This window comes from Anolis carolinensis, unplaced genomic scaffold (assembly GCF_035594765.1).
Source record: "Anolis carolinensis isolate JA03-04 unplaced genomic scaffold, rAnoCar3.1.pri scaffold_10, whole genome shotgun sequence".
Lineage (NCBI taxonomy): Eukaryota > Metazoa > Chordata > Lepidosauria > Squamata > Dactyloidae > Anolis > Anolis carolinensis.
The window spans coordinates 4,313,165-4,337,533 of record NW_026943821.1 but is presented as its reverse complement, the minus strand read 5'-3'; the positions used below and the strand labels follow the sequence as shown (position 1 = coordinate 4,337,533).

The 24,369-nt window shown below is 37.6% G+C and overlaps 1 protein-coding gene across 5 annotated transcripts in view; it reads right to left on the bottom strand.

The window, feature by feature from the left end:
* The window catches only part of plekhg2 (pleckstrin homology and RhoGEF domain containing G2), an 86,344-nt gene that overhangs the window by 23,467 nt on the left and 38,508 nt on the right, over positions 1-24,369 (bottom strand). For all 5 annotated transcript variants that reach the window (XM_062962208.1, XM_062962211.1, XM_062962209.1 and 2 more), the window contains 10 exons: positions 17,989-18,055; positions 15,483-15,529; positions 12,960-13,110; positions 11,907-12,038; positions 10,628-10,810; positions 8,876-8,968; positions 7,395-7,481; positions 5,537-5,570; positions 5,131-5,232; positions 2,322-2,423 (listed from right to left, as the gene is read on the bottom strand). In XM_062962208.1, coding sequence (XP_062818278.1) covers positions 2,322-2,423; positions 5,131-5,232; positions 5,537-5,570; positions 7,395-7,481; positions 8,876-8,968; positions 10,628-10,810; positions 11,907-12,038; positions 12,960-13,110; positions 15,483-15,529; positions 17,989-18,055 — 998 coding nt within the window. The remainder of the gene's footprint in view (positions 1-2,321; positions 2,424-5,130; positions 5,233-5,536; positions 5,571-7,394; positions 7,482-8,875; positions 8,969-10,627; positions 10,811-11,906; positions 12,039-12,959; positions 13,111-15,482; positions 15,530-17,988; positions 18,056-24,369) is intronic.

Below are 24,369 nucleotides of genomic sequence, written 5' to 3'. Positions count from 1 at the left end.
TTTACAAATGAAGCACCAAAACATCATGTTATACAACAAATTCGACAGAAAAAGTAGTTCATTACACATTAATGCTATGGTGGCGGGGTATAAATAAAGTTTTGTTATTATTATTTTATTATGACACAGCAAACAAGATAGATATGCTGGATTTCGTATCACACAATCACAAGTCGAACACTTCCCAAGTGTCTAGGACTGTGTAATGTACTTTCGGATGATACGTGCAGATCCCAGTAGGGTGGCCTTTTGCAGTTGACAGATCGTAATTTTGTACTATTATTATTATTATTATTATTATTATTATTATTTTATTGTATGACACAGCAAACAAGATAGATATGCTCGATTTCATATCACAAAATCACAAGTCGAACACTTCCCAAGTGTCTAGGACTGTGTGATGTATTTTCAGATGATGCGTGCAGATCCCAGTAGGGTGGCCTTTTGCAGTTGACAGATCGTAATTTTGTATTATTATTATTATTTTATTGTATAACACAGCAAACAAGATAGATATGCTGGATTTCATATCACAAAATCACAAGTCGAATGCTTCCCAAGTGTTTAGGACTATGTGATGTATTTTCAGATGATGCGCACAGATCCCAGTAGGGTGGCCTTTTGCAGTTGACAGATCGTAACTGTCAATGCCTATTGTTTCCAAATGCCGGCTGAGATCTTTTGGCACGGCACCCAGTGTGCCCATTACCACTGGGACCACCTGCACTGGTTTCTGCCAGAGTCTTTGAAGTTCAATCTTGAGGTCCTGATAGCGGCTGAGTTTTTCCTGTTGTTGTTGTTGTTGTTGTTGTTGTTGTTGTTGTTATTATTATTATTATTATTATTATTATAAGTCAAAATCTTGGATAATAAGGAGTGATTAAGAGAAAAGCCTATTAAACATAAAATCACATTATGATTTTACAAATTAAGCACCAAAACATCAGTTTTACAAGAAATTGACAGAAAAAGCAGTTCAATACACAGTAATGTTATGTAGTAATTACTGTAGAGTAGAGTCTCGTTTATCCAATGTAAACGGGCCGGCAGAACATTGGATAAGCGAATATGTTGGATAATAAGGAGAGATTAAGGAAAAGCCTATTAAACATCAAAATAGGTTACGATTTTACAAATTAAGCACCAAAACACCATGTTATACAACAAATTTGACAGAAAAGTGGTTCAATATGAAATAATTATATGTAGTAATTCCTGTATTTATGAATTTAGCACCAAAATATCACAATTTATTGAAAACATCGACTACAAAAATGCGTTGGATAATCCAGAATGTTGGATAAAGAGAGTGTTGGATAAGTGAGACTCTACTGTATTTACAAATTTAGAACCAAAACATTGCAACATTTACTACAAAAACATGTAATTTCAGATAATAATAAGACTTTAATAAGATAAGACTGTCCAACTCAAGTATAAGCCGACCTGAATATAAGCCGGCCAGGACCCTCACTAGAGTATAAGCCGAGGGGAGCTTTTTCAGCCCTAAAAAAGGGCTCAGAAACTAGGCTTATACTCGAGTATATACAGTAACCAAAGTTCCAAAGTTATTTCCAAGATTGCCAAAATAAAATACAGTCTCACAAGTCAATCCACAAAAATATCTATAAACATGATAGCATAAATCCAAGGCTTGCAATTTATGCCACACATGAACTAGTAACAGGAACATACATGATTTCCAAAAACGTAGGACCAAGAACCGAGGAAGACTGTGTCTTCAAACATAGGCCATTTGGACTGGGGTTAAGGATTGCTTTGGCATTCACAGCCATTGAGAAAGAGGGACCTGGAAAAGCTTCTCAGCTGCAAAGCTCCTTGGACTTAAGACAACCAGAGACTGTAATGTATATTTTCCTTTAACCCTTTGAAACTTTCAGCTTATTGCCTTGAAGGGATAACCTTTTGTAAACAATAAAACCAGTTTTGAGTTATCTTGTTTTGATCCTTGGGAGTTCCAGCTTTCCTAAAGGAGGGCAAGAAGCAATCCCCTGGGAAAAGATGTCACGTCCATGCCTCTTTCGCTAAGAATTATAGCCCCAGGCGCGATGGCACAGAAATTGCCAGGAGATTCCAAAACAACTCTCTCTCGGCCACTTCTATACTCCTCTGGGCCAACCAAATCTATCCCAGCATCCCCTTCCTCATCTTCCGAGCACTCAGAATGTGACCAGGCCACAAGAGAGTCTTGCTTATGCCCCGCGCAGATACCAATGTGCCCCCTCCCCCTAACAAGCACCCTAACCCTGGATTGAAATGGGTCGTGACCCCCTTCTATGAGTGTCCCTTTCCCTTACCGGACTGCCTTCGCCCACGCCAGGAGGAGCCACTCTTTTCCAGTGCCAGGACCGGGCAGCTCCGTCGGGCTCGCTCTGGACTGTACATGTATTCCGGAGGATCTGAAAGAGGAAATCAAACGAGACGAATGCTTAGCAGTAACTTGGGGTGCATCTAATAATAATATGCATAATATTATATACATATATATATTTACAGGGCCATAGCCAGATGGGGGGTTTAAAAGTTAAGCATTTCCCCCTGCAAACCTTTGCCATCCCTATGTACCTTTATATTTGTATCTATCTATCTATCTATCTACATTAACTTTATATATGAATTTTCCCCTCATATGTTTGCAAGTCTTTGCAAATCCTATAAACATATAGATATCTAGAGATTTCCATGTACCTGTATATCTGTATCTATGTGTACACATCACTTTATATATGAATTTTCACCTCACATGTTTGCAAGTATTTGCAAATTCTATACAGATATAATTATCTATATACAGAGAGATGCCTAGATAGATAGATATGAATATAAATATATAGGGCTTACAAATATTGCAGGGGAAATGCACGCACACACATACACCTATAGAGATTTCAAGATAGATATAAACATAAATATATACGACTTGCAAATATTGCAGGAGGAAAATGCACATATATAGAGAGAGGATTTGCAAATGTTTCAGGAGGAAATGCATATGTAAAATTAGTCTGTATAATTATAGATCTATATCTACCTCTGCATTGTTTATGTAGGCATTGAATGTTTCCTGTTAATATGTTGGAAGCCGGTCTGAGTCCCCATGGGGAGATAGGGCAGGAAACAAATAAAGTTTATTATTATTATTATTTATTTTATTATGACACAGCAAACAAGATAGATATGCTGGATTTCATATCACAAAATCACAAGTTGAACACTTCCCAAGTGTCTAGGACTGTGTGATGTAATTTCGGATGATGCGCGCAGACCCCAGCAGGGTGTTTATTATTATTATTATTATTATTATTATTATTATTATTATTATTATTATTATTATTATTATTATTATTTTATTGTTGATACCATATTGATTTTGTTGACCCTACTTTTCCACTTACAGAGCTTGTTTTTCTTTGAAATACGGTAAATATTCAAAAACCTTTAACCTTCTGTTGCCTCAATATAATTTCATTGGGATCTATTTTCATTTTGAAATTTACCCGTAGTTGCTGTATTTTCCACCCTCAGCTTATACTCGAGTCAATACTTTTCCCCAGTTTTTTGTGGTAAAATTAGGTGTCTAAGCTTATATTAGGGTCAGATTATACTCAAGTATTAACGGTAATCTAATTTCTGTTTCCAACCCTAAAACCCTATCTATGGCATTGGCTATACTTTGCTCTGCTTTAGGAGTTACTCGCTGTGCCCTGCCACGCGTTGCTGTGGCCAATTTGGATTGCACTGAATAGCCTCGCTGTTTCAAAGCCTGGGCGCTTTCTATATAGGGGCCTCCTTGGTTGGGCTGGTTGAATGGGACGGAGTGTCCTGATGTCTTCCAAATGTGAGGGTTTTTCATTTAGGGGAAATCTTGGTTGGGTAGGTTGAAGAGAAGAGTCTTGCTGCTTGGAATCCTGGCTGCTTTTTACCTTGTGGAATTGTTGGTTGGGAGGTCGAATAGCAATGAATAGTCTGAGTGCAGCAAGAATGAATGTTGCAATTAGTTACGTTGATTAGCATTGAGTGGGCTTGCAGGTTCGAGGCCTGGCTGTTTCCTGGTTGATGGAATCCTTTGTTGGGAGGTGTGAGCTGGGCCTGATTGTTTCCTGTCTGGAATTCCCCTGTCTGGAATTGCCCTGTCTTCTGAGTGTTATTTTGTATTTAGTGTTTTGATTTTAGAGATTCTATTGTTCTGTTTTCTTTTTAGACCACAGTAATTATTACATATGATATACAGTAATTTTCTGAATTAATTACTGTATTTACGTATTTTGCACCCAAATATTGCTACATTTAGTAGCAAAACAATGACTACAGTAGAGTCTCACTTATCCAACATAAACGGGCCGGCAGAACGTTGGATAAGCGAATATGTTGGATAACAAGGAGAGATTAAGGAGAAGCCTATTAAACACCAAATTAGGTTATGATTTTACAAATTAAGCCCCAAAACAACACGTTATACAACAAATTTGACAGAAAAAGTAGTTCAATATGCAGTAATGCTATGTAGTAAATAAAGTATTTATGAATTTAGCACCAAAATATCATGATGTTTTGAAAACATTGACTACAAAAATGCGTTGGATAATCCAGAACGTTGGATAAGTGAGTGTTGGATAAGTGAGACTCTACTGTACTAAAAGGCAGACTGCCTTGGATAATACAGAATGTTAGATAAGTGAAGGTTGGATAAGTGAGACTGTATTGTTTTCTCTGTTTGGAGGCCAAGTGCCAATGTTGGTATTGGTGAGCTTGATTAGCACTGATTGGCCTCGCAGCTTCAGTGCCTGGCTGGTTCTTGCCTGTGAAGCTGGTTATTGTTATTGTTGTTGTTATTGTTTTTATTATGTTTGAGGGGTAGTTTGTGAAGGGATCTTGCCTTACGTTTTAGTCCCTTTTCCCTACGTTCTGGTTTTTTAGACCCCATTGAGGTTGGGGATGTGTAGTTTGTTTGTAAGAACGTAGAGACGTGGATGAGGGGTTGTGTTGTCAATTTTCTAGGTTGGGGGGCCTTTAGTTTTGTTGTTTTGCCCGGCGGAGCGACGCGACGCCATTATCCTTTTATATATATAGATATATTCTTGCATTAAATCCATTTGCTCGGCTCACCCGATTGCCGCCTGTTGCGTGCAGAGGCCTTGCACTCATCCAGCCGCGGAGAAGGAAGGGGCTTTTTGGGAGATTCGGCACCAAAATATGCTTCGGGAGAACCTGCAAATTTGGCGGGGGGGGGGGAAACATCACCATCATCATTAATAACATTAATTAATAATGGATATGAATAGTAGATCCTCAGATTGGGGTGCATCTCCATTGTAAAACAAATGCAGTTTGACCCAGCTTGAACTCTCCTCGCTCAATGCTATGGAATAATGAGAGTTGTCATTTGACGAAATCTTGAGCCTTCTCTATCTCAGAAACTGAACTACAACTCCCAGGTTCCCATAGCATTGAGCCATGACAGTTAAACGGCATTAATTCAACAGATAAGTTCTAGTGTTGAATCACTACTTACTTTGGAAGCTGTTTTCCAGCAGAACCTGTTTGGCCTGTAAGAAGAAAGGAGATTCAATCAAATAAGGCTATTAGATAACAAACAGCAGCAATTTGCCTACTAAAATGACAATTGTATTCAAAACCTGTTTGTGATTCTGGAAATTGGCACCAAATAGATTGAAATCAGACACAGAAACAATGGAGACTCTGTTGTTTCTAAAATAGGTAGTCTTTGAATCTCTTTTAAGAGAGGATATCTGGATATTATTATTATTGTTATTTTGTATGACACAGCAAACAAGATAGATATGCTGGATTTCGTATCACAAAATCACAAGTCGAAGACTTCCCAAGTGTCTAGGACTGTGTGATGTATTATTATTATTATTATTATTATTATTATTATTATTATTATTATACACAGCAAACAAGATAGATATGCTGGATTTCATATCACAAAATCACAAGTCGAACACTTCCCAAGTGTCTAGGACTGTGTGATGTATTATTATTATTATTATTATTATTATTATTATTATTATTATTATTATTATTTTACTATGTCACAGCAAACAAGATCGATATGCTGGATTTCATATCACAAAATCACAAGTCAAACACTTCCCAAGTGTCTAGGACTGTGTGATGTATTTTCGGATGATGCGTGCAGATCCCAGTCGGGTGGCCTTTTGCAGTTGGCAGATCGTGATTTTGTCAATGTCTATTGTTTCCAAATGCCTGTTGAGATCTTTTGGGACAGCACCCAATGTGCCGATCACGACTGGGACCACCTGTACTGGTTTCTGCCAGAGTCTCTGAAGTTCAGTCTTGAGGTCCTGATAGCGACCGAGTTGTTGTTGTTGTTATTATTATTATTATTATTATTATTATTATTATTATTATTATTATTATTATTATTGGGTTGCTGTGAAATTTCCAGGGTGTATGGCCTGTCAGAGTAATTCGCAGCGTAGCAGCAGTTGTATGTTGTCAAATGGAGCGCAGAATGAAGAGCCGTCAGAAACGATGTTAAAAATATATACAAAGCTTTACTTTACAAGACAAACAGAATTGCAGACGAACACAGGCTTGGCTTTCACTCTAGGCAGACACAACTCAGAGCAGAGCAAGATCTCAACTGACGCAATCAGTAATGTACAAAAACACTTGAGTCTGGATACTCCCCAGGTTCCAACCACACATCAAGGTCAACACAGCTTCTCAGTCATTAACTCTTTACAGACTATAGCATACTCTGGATGATGCAACCTGTATGCAACATATGCCAGACACAAATTTCATTTAAACACTACCAATACACAAATCCCACATTAACATAGCCATGTCCCAGAAGCATTCTCTCCTGATGTTTCACCCACATCTATGGCAGACATCCTCAGAGGTTGTGAGATATGTTGGAAACTAGGCAAGTGGGGTTTATATATATATCTGTGGAATAATGTCTAGTGTGGGAGAAGAACTCATGTCTGTTTGAGGCAAGTGTGAATGTTGCAACTGGCCACCTTGATTAGCACTAAATAGCCTGGCTGCTTCCGAAGTGGGGGAATCCTTTGTTGGGAGGTGTTAGCTGGCCCTGATTGTTTCCTGCCTGGAATTCCTCTGTTTTCTGAGTGTTCCTCTTTATTTACTGTCCTGATTTAGAGGAGTTTTTTTTTAATACTGGTAGCCAGATTTTGTTCATTTTCATGGTTTTCTCCTTTCTGTTGAAATTGTCCACATGCTTATGGATTTCAGTGACTTCTCTGTGTACCCTGACATGGTGGTTGTGAGAGTGGTCCAGCATTTCTGTGGTCTCAAATAATATGCTCCGTGACAACTCCCAGAATCCCCCAATGCCTCCTCTGAGCTCGACTCACCTTTTGGGGAATGGATGCTGGGTGATTCTCTACTATCAAACGCTTCAGGTAATGGATCCAGAGCCTTTTCTCTTCCTGGTTTCGCACCTGGAGCAGCGGAAACAAGCATTTATGTATTAATTCCAAAGCAAGGTATCCCAACGATATGCTTTTCATATTTTTTGAATCAGCTTATGTGATTTTAATCATTTGTTCTTAACAAATCTATGTTTAATTCCATGTCAATGTTTGCATGTCCTATAGGGTTTACATTATAATTTGTATTGTTACTCCTGCTGTGAATTGCTTTGAGTCTCGTTTAAGAGAGGAAAGTGAGATTTTTGTTAACAATAATAATAATAATTTGAAAGCACACAACAACAAAAAACTGACCTTAGTATTGGGTCATAATTGTTATTTAATTTAAGTTTTTTAATTATGCTGCAACCCACCTCAAGCCACAAGGAGAGGCGGATCAGAAATAATAATAATAATAATAATAATAATAATAATAATAATAATAATAATAATAATAATAATAGTATCACACAGTCCTAGCCACTTGGGAAGTGTTCAACTTGTGATTTTGTGATATAAAATCCAGCATATCTATCTTGTTTGCTGTGTCATACAATATAATAATAATAATAACGAAATCCAGCATATCTACCTTGTTTGCTGTGTCATACAATAAAATAATAATAATAATAATACGAAATCCAGCATATCAATCTTGTTTGCTGTGTCATACAATAAAATAATAATAATAATAATAATAATAATAATAATAATATGAAATCCAACATATCTATCTTGTCTGCTGTGTCATACAATAAAATAATAATAATAATAATAATAATAATAATATGAAATCCAGCATATCTATCTTGTTTGCTGTGTCATACAATATAATAATAATAATAACGAAATCCAGCATATCTACCTTGTTTGCTGTGTCATACAATAAAATAATAATAATAATAATACGAAATCCAGCATATCTATCTTGTTTGCTGTGTCATACAATAAAATAATAATAATAATAATAATAATAATAATAATAATATGAAATCCAGCATATCTATCTTGTCTGCTGTGTCATACAATAAAATAATAATAATAATAATAATAATAATAACAACACGAAATCCAGCATATCTATCTTGTTTGCTGTGTCATAAAATATAATAATTACTATTATTATTTCCTTAATGCTGAAACCTTATTTTTGCACTTCTTCAAACTTTTTTCTTATTTTCAGCAAGGTGCTAGAACTGGTTTGGGGTTTACTCTGAATTTTATAAAGGAAAACAATCCCAAAAGTTCTACAGAGTGCTTCAAGATGTCAAACCCTATTCCCCCCACCCAAATGACATTCAGAAGAATATAGTGTCACTTTTTAAAGTTCAGACTATTGTCTGGAGCGGACAACTTTATAGATATATATATTTGAAAGCATTCCATTGGTTAATTGCAATATTAGTGTTTGAGTCAAAACCTACCTGGACAACATGCTGCTGTTTGGGGATGGAAAGGTCAGAGATTTTGAAACTCATCGGGTCTTTGGTGTTTTCTTGCAAAGCCAGGTTGCAGCACTGCGAAAAAGACAAGAAGGAAATGGACGGAAAAGTCTCATTCCATTGCTACTGTATTTTTCAGCCCTTATTTATGAGCTGAAAAAGCCTCCCCGGCTTATAATCGAGTCAAGGCCGGCAATGGAGCCTGCAGGCTATTGCTTGCAATATGTAATCTATTTCTCTCTTCTCCTCCCTTATCAGTGTGTTTACTTTTGCAAAGCCTCCCTCGCTCTTAATCGAGGGAATGTTATGAAAGCATTTTCCCCTGAAATATTTATTAAACTCTCCTACAGATATATAGGCATTAACCCTTTGCAAGCTTTTGCAATCTCTATGTACCTTTATATGTGAATCTATCTATATACATTAATTTTATATATGAATTTCCCCTCATATGTTTGCAGGTCTTTGCAAATCCTTTATACATATAGATCCATGAACCTGTGTATCTGTAGCCATACATACACATTATTTTTATATATGAATTTACCCTCATATGTTTGCAAGTCTCTGCAAATATCTATATAAGGAGAGATGTCTGGATAGATATGAATATATTCTTACCTACCTATATACAGGGCTTGGAAATACTACAGGGGGGAAATGAACATACAAATATATATAGACATGTCTAGATAGATATGAATATATATATATATACAGTAGAGTCTCACTTATCCAACATAAACGGGCCGGCAGAACGTTGGATAAGCGAATATGTTGGATAATAAGGAGAGATTAAGGAGAAGCCTATTAAACATCAAATTAGGTTATGATTTTAAAAATTAAGCACCAAAACATCATGTTATACAACAAATCTGGCAGAAAAAGTAGTTCAATACTCAGTAATGCTACGTAGTAATTACTGTATTTACGAATTTCGCACCAAAATATCATGATATATTGAAAACACTGACTACAAAAACGCGTTGGATAATCCAGAACGTTGGACACGTGAGTGTTGGATAAGTGAGACTCTACTGTATATATAGCTTGCAAATATTGTAGGGGAAATGCACACACACACACACAGAGGGATTTGCAAACGTTTCAGGGGAAATGCATATGTGAAATTAGTATCTATAATTATTGATCTATATCTAGCTCTGCATTGTTTATATAAGCATTGAATGTTTGCCTGTTACTATGTTGGAAGCCAGCCTGAGTCCCCATGGGGAGATAGGGTGGGATCCAAATGAAGTTTTTATTATTATTATTATTATTATTATTATTATTATTATTATTATTATTATTATTATTAGGTTATTGTTGATACCATATTGTTTTTGTTGCCCCTACTTTTCCACATATAGAGCTAGTTTATTGCTTTGCTTTGAAATACAGTAAATATTCAAAAACATTTAACCTACTGATGCCTCGATTAATGAAATTATTGGTATCTATTTTTATTTTGAAGTTTACCCGTAACTGCTGCATTTCCCACCCTCAGCTTATACTCAAGTCAATAAGTTATCCCAGTTTTTTTGTGATAAAATTAGGTGCCTCGGCTTATATTCAGGTTGGCTTATACTCGAGTATATACGGTATTTATCTAAGAGTTCATGCTTTTTCACAGCCTTATTGATATCCACCCAGGCCAGCTTTCCCCCTGCTTCTCGTCCTCTGTCTAGCAGCAACCTTTTTAGCAGCATCAGCATTCAGGCAAAAAATACATACAAAGATGTGGCTCTTGTAGATGAAGGTGTCTCCCCGCCGCTTGGCGATCAGGATCACTTTGCTGAGAAGGAAGAAGACCCTCTCTTTGCGGGCTCTCGGCACCCGGAATTGCCCTTCCAGGATCAGCTCCCCAAAAGCCCCTAATTCCGGGCCGTTCCAGCCGAGTAGCAGGCCCTCGATTTCCTAGAAAGGACGAGAAAAGTTTGGGGTGAGATCAAGAAAATGTGAAGGGATGGGGATAAAATACATTGCATTGGACCCGGCGGCACCTGGGTTATTAGAAGGAGGCGTTCCGTCTCCCAGGGTTTGATTTTACAAGTTGCCCATAGCCACAGGAATAGCACCTGTTTGCATTTCTTCCAGGGCTGTTGCAGATTGTGCAGCAACTGGATAGTTTAGCTATTAGCAGAGTTTGTAGCCAGCTCAGCAAAGTCTTTGCTGCTTGCAGCTTGCAAATGTATTTGTTCTGGAGACCGCCCCTTTTCCTGGGGAAAGAAGGCTCCATTTTGAGAAGCTTCTTGCCTTCTAGACTAAAGAAGAAAGAACTTAGATGTGCTCGTGTGGCCAAGCCAGGCCAACTCTGACAAAGCCACAGTAAGTACTGACCTGCCTTTAAAACCAGTGCTGAGCATATAGGGAAAGACCTGCTCTTTCTAAAATTAGTAGCTTAGCACTGGGGCAGAGAATATCTCAGGATTTCTCTGCCACTGGAAGAAGTTCTACCTACTTGGCCTCAAAAACCAGCTTTGAGCTTCGATAGTTATAGACCTGCTCTTTCTGATAGCCCAGGGCTAGGGTAAAGAGGATCTCAGGATCTCTTCGCCTTTGGAGGAAGTTAAACCAGCAACTAAAGGGGGAAAGCAAGAAAGGAACATCTGCAAGGTTTTATAAGTTGACTGTTTATATTTGCAATCTTAACTACGTGTGCCAAGTCTGCCATGGACTTTGTGAAAATAAAATTTTGTTTGATTGTTCAACTTGAAGTGCCTTTGGTTACTGGGATTTCCAGAGCTTCTAAGTAAGGCCTCCGCAGTTCACCTGGGCAAAGGAAGAAGCACATCTTAAAGCTTTATGACGGCATAGGAGGCATTGTTTGTTTTGGGATGTTAGGCTATATCACAGATGTGATGGAATCCTGGGAGTTGTAGTTTGATATTCTTTGATGCAGAAGGCCCAAGGCCTTGGCAAACTACAACTCCCAGGACCCCATCGCATTGAGTTAACAGTAGTGTCAAACTGCACTAATTCCATAGTGGGTTGCACTCTCTCGGTCTCCCACCTGCAGCCGCGTGGCATGTTCCTGCTTGCGCTTCATGTCGTTGATGTACCAGGCCACGGCAGTCATGGTGATGCTGGCTTCTTCCACGGCTTCGTAGCCAGCGCTGCTCTTGTCATAATGCTTGGCCAGTTCCTGGAACAGGAGCAAAGAATTCTAAGAACCAAATATTTCCGTACAAGTAAACAATTATTATTTCTGCGCTGTTCTCATACAATTGCAGAATCCGAAGGCTCCCCCAAAGGCCATCTAGTCCAACCCCATTCTGCCATGAAGGAAGACACGATCCAGTCTGCCCCCCTGTAATGAAGTACGAATTTTGGTTTACAGATGTTATGTTTAATTGTGTGTATATGTTTTAAAAGGGTAAGTATTAGAGTATATTTCGAAGCTAGCAAGAAAGGGGCGGAGCTAGCTGGATGAAAAAGGAGGGAATGTTTTAAAAAGAGTTCAGTCTGTGATCGGGAGAGTCAAAGGGAATAGACTGGTTCCAGGTTTAGGGAAACCAGGGAAGTTCAAATCTCAGTCTGTGCTCTGATGAGGCACAGGGAAGATTGATTCTAGGTTGATGGGATCAAGGAGACTCAATTGTTCATTTTGAGTCGGTTTTAAATAAGTTTGGTGACTTATTTAATGTAGTCTGACAGATGACCATCCAGCTTCTGCTTAAAAACTTCTCTAAAGAAGGAGCCTCCACCACACTCTGGGGCAGAGAGTTCCACTGCTGAACAGATCTCCTTACAGTTTGGAAGTTCTTCCTCATGTTCATGAGATTGTTCCTTAGGTGGAATCTCCTTTCTTGTAGTTTGAAGCTACTGTTCTGCATCCTAGTCTCCTTGGCAGCAGAAAACAAGCTTGCTCCCTCCTCCTTATGACTTCTCCTCGTTCCATCCAGCCTCTGATAAGAAACCTCCCAAGAGGAAGACCCCACCAGACCTCGACAGAGTTGGAAGTGGCCCCCAAAGGCCATCTAGTCCAGCCCCCATCTGCCAGGCAGGAAGAGACAATCAAAACCCTCCTGACAGATGGCCACCTGGACTTAACCTGCGAACCAACCTGGAGCAGCAAGTGGTACTTCAGTATCCGCTGGACCGGTTTCAGGAGATAGGTCTCCAAGGGCAGCGAGTGCGAGAGCGTGGCTTGCCGTTCACGGAAGAATTTAGCCAGGGCTTCATTCTCCATGCATTCCCGAAGGACCGAGACAGAGCTTAGGAAGAAAGAGACGAGGGGGAAATAATAAAAATAATATTACTGTAATAATAATGAGGAAGTGCTATGACTTCCCTTGATCTGGATACTATCCTCCTATTGACGCAGTCTAGAATTGCAATGGGCTTCCCCCCTCTTAATTATTATTTAACATATAAGTGTTAGATACCGAACAACAATCAGACTGTACAGTAACAGAGAAAGTAACACCCAACAGAAGACGGTTAAAGTAGAATACGTTGAACGCTACACCTATAACACTAAGTTAAATAAACAGAAGAGAGATGTCACTTCTAATTAGTATACTAACTCTGTCTTAACCACTTTGAGTCTTCTTTGGGAGAGATAAAGCGGAGTATAAATAAACATAATAATAATAATGATAATAATAATAATAATAATAATAATAATAATAATAATAATAATAATAATGAAACCTCCAAGAAATCTCACAAAATTTCACATCTCATGTACATGGATGACCTGAAGCTGTATGGGAAAACTGAAACTGAAATCCAGTCTCTGACCAACACTATACGAATTTTTAGTACTGATTTCAGCATGGAGTTTGGCTTGGACAAATGTTCGACAGTGGCATTGAAGAAGGGAAAAATCATTGAAAGTGAGGGCATAAATATGCCTAATGGCCAAACAATAAAGTGTCACCAGCCAGAGGCCTATACATATCTGGGCATATTACAGCTGGACAACATCAAGCATGAACATGTGAAGACTGTGGTCAGCAAAGAATACACACAAAGGGTCAGAAAAATTCTCAAAAGCAAACTCAATGGAGGAAACACCATCAAGGCCATAAACACCTGGGCCATACCTGTCATAAGATATATTGCTGGCATCATAAACTGGACACAGATGGAACTGGACAATTTGGACAGAAAAACAAGAAAACTCATGACCATTCATCATTCCCTGCACCCTCGCAGTGATGTTGACCGGCTATGTCTGCCTAGAAGATCAGGGGGCAGAGGACTCTTACAAGTAAAACAAGCAGTCAAAGAAGAAGAACATGCCCTGGCAGAAGATGTAAAGCAAAGCGAAGAACCTGCTTTGATTGAAGTAAAATATCAGAAATTCCTCAAAGCACAGCAGACAAACAATCAGTGCAAGATAACCGCACTACAAACTAGAGCTGACAGCTGGCACAACAAAACATTGCATGGAAAGTTCCTTGACAAAATTGAAGGAAAAGCTGATAAGGAGAAGACCTGGCTATGGCTCACGAATGGGACCCTGAAGAAGGAGGCAGAAGGCCTGATCCTTGCAGCCCAGGAGCAAGACATTAGAAGGCCAATTAGAAGGCAATTAACGCCAAGATCGAAAAATCAGCTGATGACCCAAAATGCAGACTGTGCAAGGAAACCGACAAAACCATTGATCATCTCCTCAGCTGATTTATCAATCAAAATGTATAAGTATATATTCTTCTCATTTTACAGTATCTTAAACATACCATATTGAAAAACAACAGGAAAAACTCAGCCGCTATCAGGACCTCAAGATTGAACTTCAAAGACTCTGGCAGAAACCAGTGCAGGTGGTCCCGGTGGTGATGGACACATTTAGTGCCATCCCAAAAGATCTCAGCTGGCATTTGGAAACAATAGACATTGACAAAATTACGATCTGCCAACTGCAAAAGGCCACCCTGCTGGGATCTGCGCGCATCATCCGAAAATATATCACACAGTCCTAGACACTTGGGAAGTGTTCGACTTGTGATTTTGTGATACGAAATCCAGCATATCTATATTATTTGCTGTGTCATAATAAAATAATAATAATAATAATAATAATAATAATAATAATAATAATAATAATAATAATAACCTGAACATCCAAAAATACATCACACAGTCCTAGACACTTGGGAATTGTTCGACTTATAATTTTGTGATACGAAATCCAGCATATCTATCTTGTTTGCTGTGTCATACAATAAAATAATTAATAATAATAATAATAATAATCTGAACATCCAAAAATACATCACACAGTCCTAGACATTTGGGAAGTGTTCGACTTGTGATGTTGTGATATGAAATCCAGCATATCTATCTTGTTTGCTGTGTCACAATAAAATAATAATAATAATAATAATAATAAGGATGTTTTTCTTCATGTTCAGTTATAAAATGATAAACCAACACATAAATGAATCTCATCCATTCAATAGGCTTAGCAACAGAATTGAGGCCAGTGTTTTCAAATCGCTGGCTTGCTCACTCTATACTGTAACGTCATTGCTGTTTGATTATCCATATGCATTCAATAACAACAAAACAACACATGATTATCTGCACAACTTCTGTATTTTCAATAAACTTCATTTTGCGGGGAATTTATACTTACTTGGGGTAGTTCATGCAGTACAGGGTGTAGATGTCAAATTCTTCACTCTGCAAGATGCAATGGGACCGCATTAAAGTGCATCGAAGTGCATAGAAGAAGAAAAAAAAGGAAATCCAAATAGAAGAATGGTATAGGGAAATTTGGAACATAGCTATTAATGATAAGCTGACTTTTTTGGAAATATGGGGAAATTTTATTGAGTATATTTTTAATGAGGGAAAGGGGTGCAAGCCAACAGCAGAGGCAATGAAATTTTGGACTTGTGAAACAATATGAGTTGGTTGGTCTTGGTGAAGGGGGGCACAGATATAATAATAATAATTATTATTATTATAATAACAATAAAAATTAAAACATGTATAAGTAGATAAAAAAGTGTGTAGTAGAGAGATATGTAATAAAGTTGTAATGGAAAAGTCCAAAACTGATAAGAAATATGTTTAAAAATGTTTCTGGATTTGATTTTTCTTTATTGTTGGATTGTATACAATATGGTATGTTTAAGATACTGTAAAATGAGAAGTATATATACTTATACATTTTGATTGATAAATTAATAATAATAATATTAGTTCTAAACATGTATAAGTAGATAAAAAGTATGTAGTAGAGAGATATGTAGTAAAGTTGTAATGGAAAAATTAAAAACTGATAAGAAATATGCTTAAAAATGTTTTTGGATTTGATTTTTCTTTATTGTCGGATTTTATACAATATGGTATGTTTAAGATACTGTAAAATGAGAAGAATATATACTTATACATTTTGATTGATAAATCAATAATAATAATATTAATTATAAAACATGTATAAATAGATAAAAAAGTGTGTTGTAGAGAGATATGTAGTAAAGTTGTAATGGAAAAGTCCAAAACTGATAAGAAATATGCTTAAAAATGTTTTTGGATTTGATTTTTCTTTATTGTCGGATTGTATACAATATGATATGTTTAAGATACTGTAAAATGAGAAGAATATATACTTATACATTTTGATTGATAAATCAATAATAATAATATTAATTATAAAACATGTATAAGTAGATAAAAAAGTGTGTAGTAGAGAGATCTATATATATAAAAGAGTGATGGCATCACGGCGACCCACAAAACAACAAAACTACAGGCTCCCCAACCTCGAAATTTGACAACACGACCCATCATCCACGCCTCTAGGTTGATACAACAAAAAGAAAAGAAAAATAAAGTCCTAATTAGAGGGAGAGGAATAATTGCTTTTATCCAATTGCTGCCAGTTAGAAGGCTAAGCTCCTCCAACTTGGTCTCCTAGCAACCCAATAAAAAATAATAAAAAACACTAAAAAATACAATAATAATAATAATAATAATAATAAAACTTTATTTATACCCCGCCACCATCTCCCCAATGGGGACTCGGGGCGGCTTACATGAGGCCATGCCCAAGACAATACAATAAACCATAACATAATACAATTAAAAAATACATTACATAAAATAAACAGTACAACATAAGATCAAAACAGCAATATAACACGAGCGGGCCGCATGAATACTACATTTAAAAACTAGATTAAAAATTAAAACTCTGGGTGAGAAAGGGATCAGAATAAAACCTCGAGGGACGGGACATCAGATAGATAAATAAATACTATAATAACAAAAAAACTAAAAATAATACAAGAAAATAATAAAATATAATAAATAAAAATATAACTTACAATAAAATTAATTAAAAAATGTAAATAAAGTCAAATAAAATTTACACAACAATTTTTAACCAATACCACCACCACTTTGCTGGGCACAGCTAGTATGTAGTAAAGTTGTAATGGAAAAGTCCAAAACTGATAAGAAATATGCTTAAAGATGTTCTTGATTTTTTTTACTGTTGAATTGTATACAATATGATATGTTTACGATATTGTAAAATGAGGAATGTAAACTTATACATTTTGACTGATAAATTAATAATAAAAAATACCATAGTGCATAGAAGTTGTTGTTTTTTCTCCCACCATTAGGTGGCAGCATTGTTATTGTTTTCCCCCTTAAAGAGACATCGTGCCCATTTCCCAACCACTAAAGAGTGCAGAATTTGGGATTCCTAGGGATGTTATTTGGTGACCATTCATTTCCTGGTTTTCCCAACGGGGCACTTCTTTGTATTCCTATATTAAAGGGAAAAGGCCAATCCAAACAACCGCAAATTTAATGCTTTGCAACCACCAAGGCTTACAGCATGTAATTTCCTAACCAGTTTGGACGGAAAAGCTATCCAAACAGACCAGAATATCTACTTGCAAATACTATTATTTCCTTGTTTGCAACGGCATCGTTAGCCCTCCATATGTCTTGGGTTACAAATGCCATCGGCCCCAAATGGCTTGGCGAGGAATGATGGGAGTCTCAGTCTCAAGTGGTTTGAGAGTTGGACTATGACTCCGGATTTGTGGGATGGATTTGTGGGATGTACTGCACTGAAACCTAACAAAAGAGCTATGGAACAGATTAATTTAGATGCTCACCCTTTGAACAAAACACTCCGCGACTGCATGTGGACTGGGGTTCCGCTCCATGTCTTCCAGCAGCTCGCTTCCAGGAAGAAAAATCACATAATCATTTATTATCACTGGAATTCCCCCTTGATATCAACTGCACTATCCCTACATAGCTAGACTTGCAAGGTTGTTGTAACCTTACTATGCAGAGATATACATGGACACTAAAGCCTCATCCCAGCTATACTAAAAACGTTCATTTCTGCTAATATTGTCCGTTGGGTAGCTCTCACCTTCACTGGTAATTCCCTTTCAAATATTATCCAAGATAAATGGGCTGGCAGAACCTTGGATAAGCGAAAATCTTGAATAATAAGGAGGGATTAAGGAAAAAGCCTATTAAACATAAAATTACCTTATGATTTAACAAATTAAGCACCAAAACATCATGTTTTACAACAAATTGACAGAAAAAGCAGTTTAATACACAGTAATGGTATGTAGTAATTACTGCATTTACGAATTTAGCACCAAAACATTGCAACATTGCAAAAAACAATGACTACTAAAAGGCAGACTGCCTTGGATAATACAGAACCTTTGATAAGTGAAGCTTGGATAGTTGAGACTCTACTGTATTATTATTATTATTATTTCCTAGTTGCCTCTCCTCAACTAAAAGTATTGCAAATGGAGTAATGCAATTTGATCTGGTCTCAGATTATTAATCTTCTCAGTGTATTGTTAGCTGCTTTGAATCTCCTTTGAGAGAGAAACAGTGGATATAAATAATACTACTAATATAATAATAATAATAATAATAATAATAATAATAATAATAATAACCTGAAACTTGGAACACCGCAAGGAGAGGGGGTTACAGGCATGGAAGAAGGGGGAAGGAAGAGCTGACAGCTGGCACAACAAAACATTGCATGGAAAGTTCCTTGACAAAATTGAAGGAAAAGCTGATAAGGAGAAGACCTGGCTCTGGCTCACAAATGGGACCCTGAAGAAGGAGACAGAAGGCCTGATCCTTGCAGTCCAGGAGCAAGACATCAGGACAAAGGCAATTAAGGCCAAGATCGAAAAATCAACCAATGACCCAAAATGCAGACTGTGCAAGGAAACCGACGAAACCATTGATCATATCCTCAGCTGCTGTAAGAAAATTGCACAGACAGACTACAAACAGAGGCACAACTTTGTGGCCCAAATGATTCATTGGAACTTATGCCTCAAGTACCACCTCCCAGCAGCAAAGAACTGGTGGGATCACAAACCTGCAAAAGTATTGGAAAATGAACACGCAAAGATACTGTGGGACTTCCAAATCCAGACTGACAAAGTTCTGGAACACAACACACCAGACATCACAGTTGTGGAAAAGAAAGAGGTTTGGATCATTGATGTTGCCATCCCAGGTGACAGTCGCATTGACGAAAAACAACAGGAAAAACACAGCCGCTATCAGGACCTCAAGATTGAACTTCAAAGACTCTGGCAGAAACCAGTGCAGGTGGTCCCGGTGGTGGTGGGCACACTGGGTGCCGTGCCAAAAGATCTCAGCTGCCATTTGGAAACAATAGACATTGACAAAATTACGATCTGCCAACTGCAAAAGGCCACCCGACTGGGATCTGCACGCATCATCCGAAAATACATCACACAGTCCTAGACACTTGGGAAGTGTTCGACTTGTGATTTTGTAATACGAAATCCAGCATATAGATCTTGTTTGCTGTGTCATACTATGTCGTGTCAATAATAATAATAATAATAATAATAATAATAATAATAATAATAATAATAATAATAATAATGTATTGCCCACCTTTCCTTGTAGCTCAGCTGATTTTACTGTATTATTAAAAACTGATTTTATTTTTATTTAAAATATGATCACTTCGGCTATTTTGCAGAGTCCAGCAGACTCTGAGGCCCCTTCTACACTGCCATATAAAATGCAGATTATCTGCTTTGAACTGGGTTATGTGACAGTGTAAACTCATATAATCCAGTTTGGATTATATGACAGTGTAGGAGGGGCATGAGAGCTCCTATTAACTGAGTTAATTTACAGTTAGTAAATGCTCATTTTAATAGAATCTCTTGCTATTTGTGATAGAACCCACTGCTCCAACTGGCATGTTTGACTCCATTCCATCAGCACCGGAATGCATGCTGTGATAGAGTTGCAGGCCCGTCCCATTCTATTTTTTGGGACCACAACTCCCATGTTCCAAAAATGATGGATGTCAGAGTTCCCAAAAGTCGCTTCCATGTGCTTTGGGAAACGGAGCCGTTCAGCGGATCCTGGTCTTTCCCTTCAAGGGTTAACTCCGAAGAGGGGGTGGTGGGTTTCTTCTAAAGGGAAGACCGCAGACCCCACGGCTCCCCCACATCCTCTGTCCGTGCCCCCCATTGGGCTTCGCTTAAGCTCTTAAACAGGCCCAGATGGAGAAGCAGGTTGGTTGATGGAGCCCTTGGCAGGAGACCAGATTTTGAAAAGCGAAAAATGCAGCAGGAGAGGGATGAAGAAGGAACGAAGGAAGGGGAAAGGAGAGAGAAAGGAGGGGGGAAATGCATGGAAATTAGCCAAGAGCCCCTTCCCAGGGAACAAGGCACCCTCCGTATTGAGGTATTGCACTCTCTTTGCATTCATGTATGGCACACTCGTGGAATCAATGTATGGCACTCTTGGCATTAAGGTGTTGCACATCCTTTGCATTAATATATTGCGCCGTCTTTGTATTCATGGTTTGCACATCCTTGGCCATAATGCGTTGTTCATCCTTGGCCTTAATGTGCTGTACATTCTTGACATTAATGTATTGTACATTCTTTGCATATATGTATTTTACATCCTTTGCATGAAGATGTGGCACACCTTGGCCTTAATGTGTTGCACATCCTTGGCCTTAATGTACAGTGTTCCCTCACTTATCGCTGGGTTTAGGTTCCAGGACCACTCGCAATAAGTGAAAATCCGCAAAGTAGGGACACTATATTTATTTTAATATTTATACATTATTTTAGTAGTTACTAGCTGTGCCCGGCCACGCGTTGCTGTGGCAAAGTGGTGGTGGTATTGGTTAAAAATTGTTGTGTAATTTTTATTTGACGTTATTTGCAATTTTTTATTAATTTTATTGTAAGTTATATTTTTATTTATTATATTTTATTATTTTCTTGTATTATTTTTAGTAATTTTCTGTTATTATAGTATTTTATTGTATTAATTTTTAGTGTTTTTTTATTATTTTTTATTGGGTTGCTAGGAGACCAAGTTGGAGGAGCTTAGCCTTCTAACTGGCAGCAATTGGATAAAAGCAATTATTCCTCTCCCTCTAATTAGGACTTTATTTTTCTTTTCTTTTTGTTGTATCAACCTAGAGGCGTGGATGATGGGTTGTGTTGTCAAATTTCAAGGTTGGGGGGCCTGTAGTTTTGTTGTTTTGTGGGTTGCCGTGATGCCACCACTCTTTTATATATATAGATACACTATTTTAAGTCTTTATCAAACAATCGTGTGTTGATAAATTGCCTTCTTCTCTTCCCGTTGCCGCTGGGGCTCCTTTTCTCTCCCTTTGGCTTCTCCTTCCTCCCTTCCTTAGGCTGTACATTTTTTATGATTTACAATAGACTTTTAGAGTTTATAGAAAAACCGCAAAACAGCAAATCTACCAAAAGTGAACCGCGAAGTAGTGAGGGAACTCTGTATGGCATACAATTGACATTAATATGTTGCACACCCTTGGCCTTAATGTATGGCACTTTTGTCCTTAATGTGTTACACATCCTTGGCCATAATGTATGGCACACTCTTGGCACTAATGTGTTGCACATTCTTAACCCTAATGTATGGTACACTTTTTGCATCAATGTATGACACATCTTTGTCCTTAATGTGTTGCACATCTTTTCCATTAATCTATGGTACATCCTTGGCCATAATGTGTTGTACATCCTTGATCTTAATGTATGGCACACATTAATGTGTGGCACATTATGGTATTATTTTTTTACCAGTTTAAATGTAATGTTCATTTTACTATGGAGTAAACAACAAAACCACAGAATCAAATCACACAAATTTGGCCACAAAAGACATATTCATCCAAAATATGTCTTTCAATTAAAAAAAAACCCTAGAAAAACCGTCCAAATTACAGAGGATGAGGAAGAGCCTTTTGTAGATTGTTTTATATGAATTGTTGTTTTTACATTGTTTCTAGGCATTGAATTTTTGCCTATTTACTGTAAGCCGCTTTGAGTCCCCTCGGAGAGAAAGGCGGGGTAAAAGTGATGTAAATAAATAAATGATGCAAATAAATAAATAAATAAATTGTTGTTGTTGTTGTTGTTGTTGTATTTATGTTTGGCTTCCCAGCAATGAGGCAATGAAGGAGTGAAACAGTTCTGATGAAGACTGAATCTGCAAAAGAAACCTGGAAAAGCTCCTTTTTTTTGAATGGACTTTAAGTCCCCTCGGAGAGAAAGGCGGGGTAAAAGTGATGTAAATAAATAAATGATGCAAATAAATAAATAAATATGTTGTTGTTGTTGTTGTTGTTGTTGTTGTATTTATGTTTGGCTTCCCAGCAATGAGGCAATGAAGGAGTGAAACAGTTCTGATGAAGACTGAATCTGCAAAAGAAACCTGGAAAAGCTCCTTTTTTTGAATGGACTTTAAGTCCCCTCGGAGAGAAAGGCGGGGTAAAAGTGATGTAAATAAATAAATGATGCAAATAAATAAATAAATATGTTGTTGTTGTTGTTGTTGTTGTTGTTGTTGTTGTTGTTGTTGTATTTATGTTTGGCTTCCCAGCAATGAGGCAATGAAGGAGTGAAACAGTTCTGATGAAGACTGAATCTGCAAAAGAAACCTGGAAAAGCTCCTTTTTTTGAATGGACGACAGATCCTGAAGCCCTTGTCTGCGACCTTTCCCAAAGCGGAACTTTTCCAAGTTCTTCTTCCTACAAAAGGAGCTGGAAATGTCCTTCCTAAACCCAATGCTCCTTCTCAGACCTCGGTCTTCTTATTTCATTCTTTTTTTTCCCCAATAAGAAAACACCCGGCCCCTTTCGAAGCCCCTCTTCCCTGCTCGGATTACAACCTCAGCAAATTCCAAGGCCAAAAGCATTTCCTTTCTTGAAGAAAAAAAATTCCCATTTCCGTCTCTTTGGAGAGACGCTGTTAATTGCTGCACAAACAGACCCAGAGAGTGAAATCGCCCGACGGAAGGACCCCGCTGGGCCCATTTATTATGTTGGTATCATGGGTCACTATCCCATAATACTCCCAAATGTCTTGCCGGGTGGAAATATCCCTCCCAACATTTCGGGACACATAGGGACAAGAGACCTCTGAATGCAAAAGTTATTGGAGACAAGTTCAGAGAGGCGGCCACAGTTTGCTTTTGCTTGAGTCGAGTGCGAAGAGCAAATTGCAAGCCGCTTTTGCCCTTTGCAGCAAACAAACTTGGCTGAGGATGAAGGAGGAGATGGAAACCGGGACATTTTAACAACCGGAAAAGTGCTGTGTATATATTATTATTGGTTTTTGTTATTGTTCTTTGATGTTTCATATTTTATTTTATCATTGTTTTGTATCTGATTTTGCTATAAGCCGCCCCAAATCCCCTTCAGGGGAGATGGAGGTGGGATATAAATAAACTTATTATCATCATCATTATTATTATTATTATTATTATTATTATTATTGACACAATGACATTGTATGACACAGCAAACAAGATAGATATGCTGGATTTCGTTTCACAAAACCACAAGTCGAACACTTCCCAAGTGTCTAGGACTGTGTGATGTATTTTCGGATGATGCGTGCAGATCCCAGTAAGGTGGCCTTTTGCAGTTGGCAGATCGTAATTTTGTCAATGTCTATTGTTTCCAAATGCCGGCTGAGATCTTTTGGCACGGCACCCAGTGTGCCCATCACCACCGGGACCACCTGCACTGGTTTCTGCCAGAGTCTTTGAAGTTCAATCTTGAATAATAATAATAATAATAATAATAATAATTATTATTATTATTATTATTATTATTATTATTATTATTATTATTATTATTAAAAGTGGAGTGCACAGGAGTAATCCAGAATGTCCCTGCAAAAAATGACACCTAAAGACGATGGCTCGCTTCCAGAGCAAACCATTATTTTTCATAATACAATTTAAACCACATTCATTCCTCAGTGTAGACCCACCCTTAGGCCCCTTCTACACTGCCAAATCATCCTGATTATAAAACAAATAATCCACATTATCTGCTTTGAATTGGATTACTGTACAGTATTTACGAATTTAGCACCAAAATATCACGATGTATTGAAAACATTGACTACAAAAATGCGTTGGATAATCCAGAATGTTGGATAAGTGAGTG